Source organism: Xyrauchen texanus, chromosome 28, assembly GCF_025860055.1.
Source record: "Xyrauchen texanus isolate HMW12.3.18 chromosome 28, RBS_HiC_50CHRs, whole genome shotgun sequence".
In the NCBI taxonomy this organism is placed as follows: domain Eukaryota; kingdom Metazoa; phylum Chordata; class Actinopteri; order Cypriniformes; family Catostomidae; genus Xyrauchen; species Xyrauchen texanus.
Genome location: NC_068303.1, coordinates 7,459,334 through 7,475,661, shown reverse-complemented (window position 1 = coordinate 7,475,661; position 16,328 = coordinate 7,459,334). Strand labels below are relative to the sequence as shown.

The following is a 16,328-nucleotide window of genomic DNA, read 5'->3' as shown; positions in this document are numbered from 1 at the left end:
GGCTGAGGATATGTGAGGCATTTATTTCTCAAACTAGAGACTCTGATGTACTTATCCTCTTGTTTAGTTGTACATCTTGCCTTCCATGGCACACAAGTCACAGAAAATTGTAATGATACTTATGGGAGGAATTTGTCACAACACATGCTGGATGAATGGGGCTGTGTAGCCGCAGACCAGAGTGCCCATGATGAACCCAGTCCACCGTTGAAAGCATTAACATTTTGCACGTGAGCGTCTGAACTGGACTGTGGAGCAGTGGAAGAAGGTCGCATGGTCCGGTGAGTCCTGTTATCTTTTACATCACATGAACGGCCATTTGTCTGAGGAAGAGATGGCACCAAGATGCACTGTAGGAAGATGACAAGCCACTGGAGGGAGTGTGATGCTCTGGGCAATGTTCTGCAAGGAAACCCTGCATCCGGCCATTCATGTCGACGTTAGTGTGACACCTGCCACCTACCTAAACATCATTGCAGACCAGGTACACCCCTACATGGTTTGGTGGCACGTGGACCAACAGCATATTAGGCAGGTGGTCATAATTTTGGCTCATCTGTGTATATGTACAGTATATACGTAATATCAATATTTAAATATAATGTATAAAAACAACTTTTCAGCCAGAAAACAAAACAAAGCCAGTGTGCAGAAATATATGTTATACATCATTTTCATTTTTCCACTCCTTACAGTGAGGATTCACTATATTCGGTTGGCTGCAATAAGGGGTATACGTCATAGAGGATGGCAAGACAGCAGCTGTGATATTCTGGTCATAATTCATCCGGTGCAATCATAATGGAATTGGATGGCAGCGAAAAATTAAATTATGCACTTGTGCGGTCTAAGGCCATTCATTTAAAAATGCGTCTGTAAAGGACACAAGTTTTATTTTGGTAGATGGAGATGCAGCAGACATGGAGATGGATAATGATAATTTGTTTTGGTGGAAAAAAGCAGACAGCACAAATGAAATCTGCTTTCTATCTGGAAACCTGCCAAGTCATGTCGGCAATTTTTTTCTGAATGCAATCAGATTCCTTTTCAATATCAGTTTAGATTTGTTGTGGTGTCAAAGTTGAAATGTCTGACAGCAGATAAAACCAATACCAGACAGGGGACTATTTGTTATATACTTGTCATTATTATAACTATTCTGTTCGCTGATGCTAGTGAAACAGAATTGACATTTGACAAAAGACAAAATTTCATCAATAAGATCATGTAAAGGGAAAGACTGAAAAAAAAAATGAGAGCATAGGAAAATCCAAATTTGATTATGGGACAACTCTTATCTAAATAATAATAATAAATAATAATAATACAAATCTTATTTAATACATTTTTGAATAATAGTAAAGTCATCACAACTATGGAATAATAGAAATGGAAATATGGGAATTATGAATTATAGAAAAAATAAATAAAAATAAATGTTATATTTTAGCATCTTCAAAGTGGCCACACTTTGTCTAGATTTTGAGGATATGTACTCTTGGCATTTTCTCAACTTCTTGAGGTATCACCCTGGGATGCTTTTTAAACAGTATTGAAGGAGTCTATGTTCTATCTATGTTGGGCACTTAGTGGCTGCTTTTCTTAATTATTCAGGTTTTTTTTATATATATAAAATGTTTGTTTTTTAACAAAAGCACACGCCTTAAGATCAAAAGTTTTTTTAAGATCATGAGAAACATTTCAGTCAAGTGACCCCAAACTTTTGAACGGTAGTGTGTATATATATATATATATATATATATATATATATATATATACACTCTACAGTATATATATACACATACATACATTATACTGTATAAACACTGTATATTAATGCCCTGCTTTGAACACTGCACTTATCCATCTCTTACTAAAACAGTAGTATAGTCTTGTGGTGGTACCATGGCACAGTAAATGTCTCAGATGGTAATACCAAGGTGCTCAAAAGAATACCATGGAACAAACCATTGTATTATCACACTACGATGTCCAAATATCAAAGTATCAAGCTTTTTTCTAGTGATGCAACAACTATCAAATGAAAACTACAGGATTACCTCTGAAACCCTCAAGGTAAAAACAAATATCAGCTTGTACCATCAAAGACAAATCAATGTCAACATTATAGCTCTGTTTGATGGAACTCTTTCCTATTCACACCTAGTTTGTTCTCAAGCCATGAGGCCACAGAGTTGAGCAGAAGACTTCATAACTTATTCAGACGCCTGGCAAAAACTGCCTGGTGATGAATCACACCAGAGGTTTAAACTGTTACTTGCTATTCAAGAGAAAGTTCAGAGCTATCTCTAGGCTACAATTTAAGTAAGACTGTGTTAAAAAATAATAATAATAAATCAAGAATATTTAAGCCAACTCTATAATTAGTTGGAGATGATTTCAGTTTACTAATGTAAGGGGGGAAGGGGATAAGGTAAAGGAGGAATAGGGAAGCCACCCAACTGGCCCAAGGACGGTATCCAATGGCATGGCTGAAAGTCTCCTGCGTGTTCTGTCTTACCATGCGCATTCAGTTTAAGTTATTTCATTCCAATTACATAACTATATGATTAATTTTATGATCCTCGTTTATTTTATCTGACTCCAATTAAAAAAGTTTCTAAGGATATATTAATGTTCTAATCTTAGTTATTATCATTCAATTTGATTTAACATTGAATCATTGTATTTAACTCTATTTTATATTGAACTCGTTCATTCGGATTCCTGTCGCTTAGAGAGTCTCGTGCCGGCCGATCTCACGGTCACAAATACGCCAGTATTGGTAATTTAAACAGCAATTGACTAAATACTAATTAGATGGCTGCTCCTGCTTGCCCTTTTATCTACAAGTATTTTATTTAGTCCCCTTAGATCAGGGGTGTCAAACTCAGTTCCTGGAGGGCCACAGCCCTGCATAGTTTAGTTCCAGCCCTGCTCCAAAATGCCTCCTCGTAATCTTCAAGCACTCCCGAAGACCTTGATTGTTTAATTAGGGTTGGAGCTAAACTCTGATGGACTGTGGCCCTCCAGGAACCGAGTTTGACACCCCTGCCTTAGATAGTAAACACTTAATTAGAGCAACCTTTCTACCCAGAGGTCATAACCACTAAATTTACAAAGATAGACCAACATACCCAAGTTAAAATAGCTTTATATGATCATGTTATAGTTTCCTATGTACACTTAGCTAGAAAATATTACAATAATCAGAGGTTTAGACTTCACCCTATTTAGGCTTGGGCCACACTTCATGTTGTCCTAAACGGAAATTCCCTATCGAGCCTGTACACACTAAGTACACTTGAAATAATGCCAATTAGTTAGTCGGAGCTCTAAAGTCTCAGTTGGTGTGCCCCATGCTCCACTCAGGACTGAGCTTTAGTCCGCTACTAACCTGGTAGAGGATTTGCAGAAAAATGAACTTAACGTAATCTACTAACGACAATAGTTTCAGAGTAAATCAGAATACATTCAAATGCAACAATTTATTTTCCAGGTAAAAAATTCCAATTAGACAGTAATTTTAGACATTTTATCAAAATATAAGAAATTCAAATTGCAATTACCTGATATAAACTACACACAGTAAACTGTGATGGGATCGTCTGACTACAGATAACAATGAACAATGTGTCACATTTCCTTAAATACAAAAAACCATGAACAAAGGGAATTTTGGGAGTGGTAAGGTTTGGAAGTCCTGGGGACATACCTCATTAACATAAAGGCAGGGATGGAGACAGACCTCCAGAATTATACAGCATTTGGCAAAGACTTTATCAACATGGGAAAGGGACCAATATACCAGTCACACCAAGACATTTTAAATGATTACAAACATGCCAAGTCACATTATTTGTATACATCAGACATTATATTTTGTTGCATGTATATCTTAGGTGAGTTTGAAGTGATTCTGAGCTGAAGGGGAAGGAGGAGTAGAGGGGGCAAATGTTTGTGAGTTTTAGGAGAATAGGCCTAAATTGGCCTGAGGTGAGGTAGAGCTCAGATGTGAGATTGTGTTTTATTGTCCTTGCTCAGTAGGATGTGTTGACTCAGGAGAAAATGTTCTTCTGTGCGAGAGTTTTTATGACTAGGTTCTCGCAGAGTTCTTTGACTTTTACGACATCTTGATGTCAGCCTTACACTAATATAACATACAACATTTTCACGTAGTCTTCTAAGGATGGTTGCAACATAACGAATGCATTATTATCAACATGCCCTCGTTGTTTTTCAAGGGCATCACAGTCTTGGCAGGAGGCATTCCTTCTTCTGGCACAAAGCATGTTACCTGACGCAGCACTGACAGTTAATGATGTTGGCCCCTCAAGTGACTATAGACTTGCTAATGTCCTTGTGACAAGCCACTATTCTCTTGGGATGCAACCCAAATGCATTGGCACAGACCCTCCACACTTCATCAAGCCCTGCGAGGAGCATTAATCTGGATTAAAGGTGCGGTGTGTAAGATTCCGAAATCCTTGTTATTAATGACACCTGTGGCCGTTAAGTGAACTGCAGCCAGCTACCTGTTGCTTGTGCCCGCACTCGTGTTCACACTCTACAGGGACTCGAGCAAGCGAGCATCATCCAAAACAATGACAGTAGGAACAAAGAGACTGAACGTGATTCACCGACATCAAGCTGACAGATGAGGTAGCATAATTAAAATTACACAGTTATGATTGTTTTATTACAAACTTTTAGACTGTACTGTATATCATAGGTCTGAATATGCAAGACTGTAGTTTGAAGTAATCACTTTTCTTTGCATGATACATTGACTGCATTTATATGATAGCCTATTTCGGCATTAGCTAGCTAGCCAGCTTTATCAATATATGTTTGCTAAATTTGGTGGATGATGACAGTAGCTGTTTATAAAATAGACTGTTCATTCTAAATATGTTGACACAATTCAGTATCGATGTGATTCCATCACAAATGACATTTTGATATATCAATGCGCTATTGTTTTATAATAATAGAATGTATATATTTTCTGTTTAACCAAGTTACGTTACACTAATGAAGGGATCTTTTTGCATTATCTTGAATATTGTCTAGCATTCATTATTGAAATGTACCTTGCTGAATAATTACAGATTAACATTGATTATGACAGTTACTGTTAATCAGCATTCCTGATTTTTAGTATAAAGAGAAGATCGTTGAAATTGAAAGTTATGAAGCAAGGTAGCTTGCAATTCGTCACTGTTAGCAAGCAAGATATAGCTAAAATTACACGGATCAATCCTTATGGCACTATATTTCACATGCTTTGCAGTAATGTAAGCTTACCTGTCCAATAAGAATGCCAATTCAGGGTCGGTTTTGATCCCCAAAACTGAACAAAGGTCCCTCCAGGAATCAAATGCCCTGCCGATGTTCACTCTAGTTTTCGCTAGTTTAGCCAGATGGGATTCAGTAGATAAATGTTGTTTTTTTTGCCTCACTCTGAGTTTGTGTAGGAGTCGGTGTTGTACTGGGAGCTGGACGTTTGCAGGATTCCATCTCTAAGATAAGGTTACCTAGTGTTGCAGACTGTCAGCTGATGTGGAAGAGAAGCTATTACAGTACTGTCTGAGGCAAGGCTCTTGGGAGTGCATTCTTTGGATTTTCTCAGCAAAAGCAACCTGCTCCCTTCGCATGAAATTCAGTCTACAGGCATTTATAGGCAAACTAGGAAGTCTGGGAAGTGCTCGTTTTTTAAATTGCGTTACAAGCCGTTCACACATTGGCAAAAAAAATGGAATATTACATAAAAATTTTAACATACTGCACTTTTAAGTGACTCCTAATTCTAGGATGGTAGTTTAAATATTGAAAAGTCTTATGGAATAATAGAACTGATTGTTCAGACTCAAAATTCTTCTTTGATGAGCCAGATTCCAAGGTGTTCTATTTGACATCATTGTTCAGTTTGTTTGGTTGGTGTAAAAGCTGTTTTCCGAACATAGATGCACACCAAGGAACCGCACAGAGTTTGCTGAAAAACTGGGATCTGGAATACGGTTCATATGAAATTCATTATAGTTCACAATGGGTCGAAAGACAAAATTGCATTTTACATTTAACTACAAACAACCTATAAAACCTAGCCTAAATAAGATTTTATGTGTTAACATACTTTTAATCCAAAGTGACTAACAATACATTGAAGCTATACATTTTATAATTATGTGCGTTTCCTGGGAATCAAACTTCAAACAATCAAACTCTAGTTGGGCTCCTGATGAGAATTATGGAATTTTTTTAAATATGGGCAGACAAAAACTTCAAAACACAGCAGGAATCAAATCATACATAAAATGCAGAGATGTTCAGTTAAACATTGCTTTCTATTTTTGGCCACTCTTTTGAGATGCATTCACAGTGGCACTCAATTTAAATAATACAAAGTGAAAACAGACACACAATGGCCAACGGGAGGGTGGTGGAATCCAACTCAGGTTTGAACCAAGCAATGAAGTGTCAAAACGGCATAGATCAGTGGCTTACCTATCTGCCAGTCCCACTGCACCTTCAGAAGCTCCTTGTGCTCCATAATGGCCCTGAAAAGAGAAATCACATGAGCTACAAGTGAGCACAGCTGAGCGGAGGAAAACCACAACGTCAATAATAGATAAATAGCTAAGGCTCGACAGCATACTTCATTTTGACAGGTGGGTGACCTCAGCCACAACGGGGAGAGTGACAAATCCACCGAGCCAGAACAAAGAGCGGTCAATCTTTCTGGACACCTGACCCCCCCCGTGCCTTGTTCTGTCAGATCTTTTCTGACTTACTAACAATGACATGAGGTCCCCATAAACACAATTAAAGCCTCACAGGAAACAGTCCACCCACCCATGTGACACCTCTGTAGAGGCATCACAGGAGTGTACTGATGAACTGTTGCCAAGGTTACGAGTCTCGTCGCCAGACAGTGTGTAAAGGCAGCGACTGAAGCCCTGTGTCTCTGCAGTTGATATTAATATTGATGCAGTCTCAGAGAAGTTCTATATCCAGTGGGGTTTTCATGACACTTTCTCTAGAGCTAATTATGGTTGTCAACATGGTCAGAATTTAACTAGGGCTTAGGGGAAAATGCCACCAAAAGTGACAAAAATGTCCCCGATATTTAAAATGTGGGGGCCATAAATACACCCATAGTGAATTATTATTTTTTTATCTGCAACTTATGTATTTCATAATATTTTATTCTAGGCCCAACTAGTTGAGTTTAGACACGTAGTGACCATTTTAGTTTATTGACTCTAATTGAAAATCAGGTCCAACATCAGTGAAAATGCACGATTCTCGATAACAATATCGGTACCACAGCAAAAAAAGGAATATGCTATTGAAAACACAGCTGCATAACAGCATAATAATATGTAACTTATGCTAAAAGTTCATTATTTAAATTGATTACTTGAATGGTTTTTTGCGCATTTGCCAATTCTCATGTTTAAAGTATAAAGGTATGAATCAAAAATGTTGTGAGTTTTGTTTAAAATACAAAAAAACTGATTTGCCACTGGGATATGTCAAATCAACTTAATTAATAATATATTCTCTGAAATACATCAAGCACAGCTGACAGCTACTGGTAGATTGCAAAAAAATAATAATTTATTTAGTAACACCTATGCTTAAAACAAACCATTTTTTAAAAACGTATAAACTTTTTTTTTTTCTGTACCTCTTCTGCAAATAGTTTTCTTATTATAAGCACAACGTAAATACATTTTTGTTAGATTTTTCTGAAACAAGACAAAATATCATGTTATTTTTTTCCTAAGTAAATGTATAATTTTTTAAGAATGTTTAGATATTTTTGCTGAAAAAAAAATACTTATATATAATATATATATATATTATTTATTTTTTTGCAGTGTATGCATTTAATTTGTGATGCTGAGAACAGAATAACTCAGAAATGCCAGTACCAGACCACTTCAAACGCTGCTACCAATTCTTAAAGTCTGCTATCGAAGTACCAGTACTTTTGACATCCCTATAGCCATTTTTAAAGCAGTCAGACTCTAACTGGAAGCAGGACTTAACAGCCATCCACAATTCAAGCCTGCTGTCAGTTATGAATGCCTTTCAACATAATTACACCAAAGATAGATGCAGTTAGCATGGATAACCAGTGTTGTTGGCGTTTATGTAAATAACATGGCACAAATATAGATGTTAAAGCACACTGAAGCTTTGGCATGGGGGAATAAAGGTGTTAGATGAGAGTGACTGGCATAAACAACTATAAGCTGAGGGACACAGGCACTCTAAATTGACCTCGTTTGCAGATGGATACAAATATTGGAGAGGGGAACATTCTAGCTGACCGGTATTTGCAAGTTGGGAAATGTGATGCTAGATGTTTGGTATCATTCTAAAGAAAAATTTGCAATTGTTTTTTATGATACAGATTATTATACTCTCAGCCTAAGAAACTGGTGAAAAAAAAATATCATAAAACAAACTTCCCAATCATTTCAACTGTAACGGAGTAAAATGTAAAAGTTGTTGATACAACAAAGCAATAAAAAGTTATAGCATTACAAAAATAATTGATCCTAGTGTCCAAAAACATCAAGTGTCCAAAAGCCTCTCCAAACAAATAACACATAATAATTATACACAAGAACTAATTACACATTCAAATACAACAATGACTAAAGGATTGCTCTCACTCCAAAGCATGCAGGCATGAGTAACGAGATCTCATTTAGTTCAATTCTGTGTCATTTGAGCTATCATTGAGTCTGTGTCATGTACTTGGCGCCATCTCCTGGTGGCCATATGTAATAAAAGTGAACGATCCTCTTTGCCCATATTTGGATGACTTCCACTTCTGGTTGTAGTGATCTGGATCCTAATATGATTAGTTTAGGGTTCCATGACACTGGACAATGTACTACATCATTTTTGATGAAGTCGTCTGATCCAGAAAAGTGTTTTTAGCCAGATTGTACATTATGTAAATTGTGCTTCGTGTGGATTATGTAATGATCTATGCATCCAATTATGTTGTGTGTGAGCTTGTTTTAACAGGAATCCCCTCTTCTAAGTAATGATATGTGATATTTGTTTTTATTTTTTGTGAAGTTTTAAGCAAAAATGAGGCTTATAAGCAAAATGTTTACATGTAACACGTTTGTCAAGGACGTGTACTTGGGTATTACACGCTATATTTTTATCTGTGAGTAAAACAAAGGTTGGTTGTATTCTACTTTTTGAGAGTTTTCCAATGACATATGATTCATGCCTATTTAATCAGTTTGATGTGTTTACAGATTACAATATGTACAGTACAACATTTTTACAAAATTATTAAAACAGAATACTCCTGATTTGTCTGAAAATTTCAAAGCACTTTTTCAATTTTGATCATAATGCCTACATGCAGTAGAGCTTATAAGCTTTAAAACAATCCCTTTTGTGTGTTGATCAAGACTAAAGTTATTAATATTTTGATAATTATTTGTTTCTTATCTTATCTTATTTTCTGTCCTCTATGTATGCAATCCAAACCTCAACAGTTTGCAATTGTGAATCCTTGTAAACACACATACTATATGCTACCTCTATGCATTTGTGTAAACACACAGAATATCTGCAGTTTAGATGCAGTTTCTATGCAGGATAAAACAGCTCTAGATTAATTTAACCATAATATAATCACCTCATAATGCCATAAAGGGGGTCAGTTGTCCCTTAGGCCAATGCTCTGGTGGAAATTATATTTACAGATGCAGGCTGTGTAAACGTCAATCTGTGCAGAGGATCTGGGGGATAGCCCATTACCTTACACAGATAGCAGGTGGCTGGCGGTTAAGAAGATAGATTGTGGTGCAACCCAACAAGGAAATCCCACTGAGATCATTACATGTTTATGAAAACAACTGTTATTACAAAACTATGCAACGGTGATCACTTGGTAAATAATTAAATAGTTTTTTAATATGGATAACAGGGAATAAAGATCCCATTAAATGGTTTGACCAATGTAAAAAGTAAATGTCATTCAATATATAAATATTCTTGGTCCATCTTTCCTTTAGTGAAACGCTAAAAGTTTATTTTAGTCTATATTTTGTCACAAGCATAATTATAGCTTCAAAGCTAACAGACATGGACAAAGAGGATATAATATAACTATTCAGTGTAATAGACTCACAGTTGGATCCCACTGAAGAAGGAGCCAAAGAGACCCATCATACCCAGAAATTCAACCCGGCTCAGGTTCTTTACAATGAATTCTTCACAAACGTTGGAGATGCCATAGAGCGTCGCCCCCGCAAGAACCAACAGATCTCCCAACAGTTTATGGTCTCCTGTATGGAACAGATATGAGCCATAACATAGCCAATGCATTCATTAGGATGGTATAACTGCTGAAAGAAATATTAAACATTTTACATGCATAAACATTCTCATTCTGACACATGAATTATGCTGATCAAATATTGATTTTGATGTAACATAAAATAACCTTTTTTTTCAATGAACTCTAATGCTTCATGACACACCCAAACTTATGAGAACTGATTATAAACAATATTTAATAGTTCATAACGTCTTGGTTAATGATGTAACCTCTGTTCCCTGATGGAGGGAACGAGACATTGTGTTGATGTAGTGACATTAGGGGTTCGCTCTTGAGAGCCCCAATCACCTTTGATTTATTCAGAAATGGCCAATGAAAATTGGAGAGTGGAATGTGCATGCCACTCTCTGCCCGGACATACGGGTATAATAGGAGATGGCATGCACCACTCATTCAGATTTGTGCTGAGGATTCAAGAGAGAGTCCCGCCATGTCAGTGTTCAGTTCAGCGCAGCAGCAGGAGGGACACAATGTCTCGTTCCCGCCATCAGGGAACAGAGGATACATCAGTAACCAAGACGTCCCCTGTCTGTCACTCACTCAACGTTGTGTCGATGTAGTGATAATATAAACCAAAAATATGGCATCCGCAATTCAATGGGCCAGCCTCTGTTTGGAGATATCCTTCCCTTCTACTGTCCTCCAAAACAGACAAAGAGCTGCTCCAAGCATCTATAGCTCTCTGTGCAGTCCAGATATATGCGCAGGGCACAAAATGGAGATACCAAAGATATGGTCGGGTCTTCCTCTGAAGCGAGCGCTTGCAGGTTCACCACCTGAAAGGGAGTGGTGGGAACTTTGGGCTCATAACCGGGCCAGGGTCTCAAGATATTATGAGAGTGTCCCGGCCCAAGCTTCAGGCATCCGCTGATGACAGGGTGCGCCTGCAGGTCCCCAACCCTCTTGATAGAAGTGAGCGCTACCAGGAAGGCCATCTTCAGTGAAAGAGTGCTGAGCTCGGCCTGCTCCAGGGGCTCAAACGGGGCTCTCTGTAAGGCTGATAGGACCACAGAAACATCCAAAGCATCCTAAGCACGGTCTAGGAGGATTCAACCTCCTCGCGCCCTTGAGGAACCTGATGATCAGGTCATGCTGCTGTGAGGGTCTCCCATCCAGTGTATCGTGATATGCTGCTATAGCAGCCACATACACCTTCAGGGTGGAGGGAGACAGCTGTCTCTCCAGTCCCTCCTGTAGGAAGGACAACACAGACCCGACCATGCAACTCTGTGGATCTTCCCCATGGGAAAAACTATAGTTCAGGAAAATACTCCACTTCAAAGCATACAGCCGCCTCATGGAGGGGGCCCTGGCTTGAGCAATCATGTCTATCACCACTGGCGAAAGGCCTGCTAGGTCTTCCATGTCCCATCCAGGAGCCAGAAGTGGAGGTTCCAGAGGTCTGGCCGTGGGTGCTGGAGCATGCCCTGGCCCTGAGTGAGAAGGTCCCACCTCAGGGGAATATGGGAGGTGAATAGTTCCACCTGCCCTCCCTGAATCTCTCCCAAATTAGCTGGACTGTGTGGGGGTGGAGCCTCCACATATTGTGGAGCTTTACCTGTCATGAGAGCGCATCTGCAGCATGATTGAGGATGCCCGGGATGTGAGTGGCTCATAGGGACTTCAATGTCTGCTGATTCTAAAAGAGGAGGTGGCGGGCGACATGCGAAGTGAGTGTTCCCCACCCTGGTGGTTTATGTATGCCACGGTCGCTGTGGTGTGATAGTCACACGCTGGGTGCCGTGGTGTCATGCGCATCTCGGGACTTGAGTCTGTAGCCAGTGCTGGAGCGGTCTCATATGCATCAACCCGAGGGGAAGTACTGCCGCTGAGGATGCCATATGCCCCAAGAGCCTCTAAAATTGTAGACTGAAGTGGATGACCTTGTACTGGTATGCTTGTCCCTCGAAGGCAAACCGAAGAAATAGTCTTTGTCAAGGAAGGATCGATACATGGAAGTATGAGTCCTTCAGGTTGACTGCAGCAAACCAATCTTGATGTCTTACTGACGCCAGGATGCGCTTCTGCTTCAGCATCTTGAACGGAAGCCTGTGTAAGGCACTGTTCAAGGTACGCAGGTCCAAAATCCTCGACAGTGTTGCCAAAAAGCTCCCCTTGGGAGGGGCCCCATCCTACCCTCGTGCAGATCCTTCAGCACCTTGGCCTGGTGAACCTGCACGATGGCCATCGTGTGCAGGGCTGAGGCGTACTGACCTGCGGCATTGTAGGCCTTCGCCACTAACAACGAAGAAAGGGAGCATTGGTTCCTCCAGGTGGCTGCACCCTGCGGCCATGGCCACACCGCGTTCTACCTGGGGAAGCTCGACATATCCCTTGGCCACTCCACTGTCTAGGGTAATAAGGGTGGATAAGCCTGCAAAGCCTGTATGGGCGGAGAAAGGTGCATTCCACAACTTGGTGAGCTCCTCGTGCACTTTCGGGAAGAAGGGCACCGAGCGGGGTGTGGCCATGAGTCATGCTACGACCTAGAAACCAATCGTCCAGCCGCGAACGCTCAGGGCAGGGCAGAGGGTTCCACTCAAGCTGATGTTCGCAGCTGCCCGGACAAGCATGGCTGCTAACTCAGAGTCTGCTTCATCCTGACCTCTACCGCCTGAGAGTGGGTGGTCAGTAGATTCGTCCTCTTCCGTAAGCAGGAGCCCATCCTCCGATGCTGCAAAACATTAAATCCGCCCTGAGGACGACTGCTTGCCTCGCTCGTGAACTCTACCGGGCAGAACAAGCGTGCTGGGGGATGGGAGGTCCGTGAGGACAGAGCCGGCAGATAGACTCCCATAACCTTTTTCCATCCATGTTCTGAACAGTACTAAGCATAACCTTTTTATACAAGATTATGAAAATGATATTTACTCACTTGCGAGTAAATAATTTTCAGACAAATCTAACAACAGCAGAATCTCTGCAAATTAGTATTCATTTCACTGGACTGGCATCTTGGGGAAAGCTGTGCGTGAAATGGTATAGACAAACCGTACTGTTCATTCATATTTAATAACAGACAGAGACCGAATCAATCTCCAGAATTCAGGGGAGGATTTAGCAGTGCTTTACACTGATGTAACGTCTGCATTTGAAATGCAACACCATCCTGGGGAAATGAGCACATGTTTTGGTGTGGGTTTTTATTCAAAGAGTGGAGGGGAGAAGACTAGAAATCTACCAATATTGTTTTTTCACAACTGATTATATTTATACTGATACTACAACATGCAGAATCAATTTAATAGTTGTTTTCAATCTAAATGGTTGCGTATTTACTTTTATCTTTACAACAATGCAGCTGTTTTCTTAAAATCAACATGCAGAACCAATTTAATTGTTTATTTTATGCTTTTTAATTAAAACTAAATAGAGAAAATACATAAAATGCACTTTAACTAATTATTGATAGTAAAACTGATGTACGTATAACAATTGATAATAAATAATTATAATATATTTTCAAAAATGTAATGTATGAATTTTTATATATATAATCAATTATTAATAGACAATAATAATAATAATAATAATAATAATTACTATAATTATTATATAATACCAAATAATTATTATGCCATAATTATAAGAATTATATTACTAAACCATTAAAAAATTTAAAAATAATAATAATTACCAAGGCCTTGCTGTCGGCCCACCAGGACGTCTGCGCCGACCATGCAGCCAATTCCCAGGAGACATACGCCCACCCCCACAAAGTGCAACACTTTATACCTGACTAACAGGAAGAACCACGACAGCAGCAACACCACTGGGATCACGAAGCAGTCCAGCAGCTGTGGAAGACATGCAAGAATATATATTCAATAAAAAACAGAACTGTGAGAGTAAATGCTAAAGGTACCAAGAAAGTTGTTCCTTGTGGTTAAAGGGATAATTCACCCAAAATGAAAATTATGTCATCATTATCTCACCTTCATGTTGTTCCAAATTGTATGACTTAAAATTAAGAGAGGTAATGCAAAATGTTTTTCTCAGTCACCATTCATGTTCGTTGCACATTTTTCCCATACAATATAAGCAAACCGAGGATGTCATTCTGTCTAACATAAATTTTTGTGTTCCGCAGAAGAAATAAAGTCATACATGGTTAATTGTCAGCCATAAGCTCTAACTAGTCCCAAATTTTTACAAAGGTTTGGCTCTAACTTCAGGTTATTCAGGTAAGACAAAAGACTGAAGGTCACATAACCGTGATAATGAGGTCATAAAAGTTATACAATGCCAACATTTCTGCATTTTTTAAGGCATAAATTTAAATCGTTTTGTTTTTGGAGACAGCATTACAGCACAATTTTCTGTTACACTATACATATCTTTAAAGCTGCTTTGAAAATATGGATTTTCCCTAGGGAAGTGCATGGTCACGCTGACTGTGACCGAGAGACACCTATGGCTAACGCTAGCCGACATGGGAGAAGCTGAACGCTCCACGTTCTTCAACGCGCCGCTCTCTCCGTCCGGTCTCTTCGGTTCCGCGGTGAGTGGCATTGTTGACCGTTTCTCGGAAGTCCAGAAAGCCACCCAAGCCATGAATCTCTTCCTGCCTCGTCACGCTAGCTCCTCTGCAGGCTGCCCACGTGACCAGCCTCCTGCACGAGCCTCTTCACAGCGCCCAGCTCAGCAAAGCCAGACTTCTCAGCGTCGACAGGGCGGCCGCCCTAGAACGCGCTCAGACAGCCACCACAGACCGCCGCCCCCCCGCGGGCCTCGGCCTAAGATTGCGCTGAAACCTGAGCAACCGAAGTCCTCCTAGCTTTGTTGAGGAAACGACGGCTCAGTCCCGCCGCGGCCGGACCACCGTCAAAGCTCCGCCCCCTGTCAGTCCCTTTCTCTCAGGCTACTGCAGTGGTGGATTCAGCAGCCAACAAGCCGGTGATACTGCCCGCTTGCCTGCACTCAAATGCCGTTTTTACGGCGACCCAAAGAAATCTTGTAAAAAGCAAACATGCCTTATGTGTAGAAAATGTGCCCACAATCCAGTGTTCACCCCTACACACAAGCATTACACTTCCCGTGTCCCTATCAGAGCCCACTCACATAAAGCGGGCACAGCCAGCTCGAGTGTTAGAGTCAATAAACGCGCCCACAAATCCGTGCGCGTGCCCCTTCTCTGCCCGCTCTGTCACACGGCCAGCAAACACCTCTCTGTATGTAAGTCCCATGCCCGTGACTATGCTCGCGCATCACTTCACAGATGTGACTCTTTCCCCATTCACCTCAATCGGGAATTCACTCACAGAACAGCCTGTCCCTGCTGTCTGCGAGCAGTCATGCATAAGCACAGTAAGCGCACTCACACATTCTGTTCAGCTCGCTGTGTGCGGCAATCAGGGTGACTTGGCCATTCATCCTCTAGCGTTACGCTTCAAAGCATGGAAAGCTATTCCAGGGATATCCAAATGGGTGTTAAGCACAATAAAACAGGGCTATTTGCTGCAGTTCGATCGCCGCCCTCCCCGCTTCAGGGCGCGGCTCGAAACTACTGTGAACACGGAAGCAGCCTGCATGCTTCGTTCAGAAATAGCAAACCTTCTGTGCAAAAGGGCCATAGAGAGAGTGCCACCTTCTCTGAGCGAGTCAGGGTTTTACAGCCGTTATTTTCTTGTCCCCAAGAAAGACGGCGGCCTCAGACCAATATTAGATCTCAGGGTTTTGAACAAGGTGCTCGCAAAAAGACAGTTCAAAATGCTTACAATCAGGAAACTCCTTGCGCATGTGCGCCAGGGGGACTGGTTTATTTCTCTCGATCTGAAAGATGCCTACTTTCAGATTCAGATAAATCCCCGTCACAGGCCATTCTTGAGATTACGCCTCGACGGCCAGGTTTATCAATACACCGTCCTTCCGTTCGGCCTGTCTTTAGCACCCCGTACTTTCACGAAGTGCATGGATGCGGCGCTCGCACCCCTGCGGAGTC

General features: G+C 40.5%; 1 protein-coding gene across 1 annotated transcript in view; it reads right to left on the bottom strand.

The window, feature by feature from the left end:
- The window catches only part of LOC127621599 (solute carrier family 35 member F1-like), a 117,954-nt gene that overhangs the window by 21,262 nt on the left and 80,364 nt on the right, over positions 1-16,328 (bottom strand). Inside the window, exons 4-6 of the mRNA XM_052095265.1 lie at positions 14,025-14,184; positions 10,178-10,334; positions 6,508-6,560 (exon numbers count right to left, since the gene is read on the bottom strand). Coding sequence (XP_051951225.1) covers positions 6,508-6,560; positions 10,178-10,334; positions 14,025-14,184 — 370 coding nt within the window. The remainder of the gene's footprint in view (positions 1-6,507; positions 6,561-10,177; positions 10,335-14,024; positions 14,185-16,328) is intronic.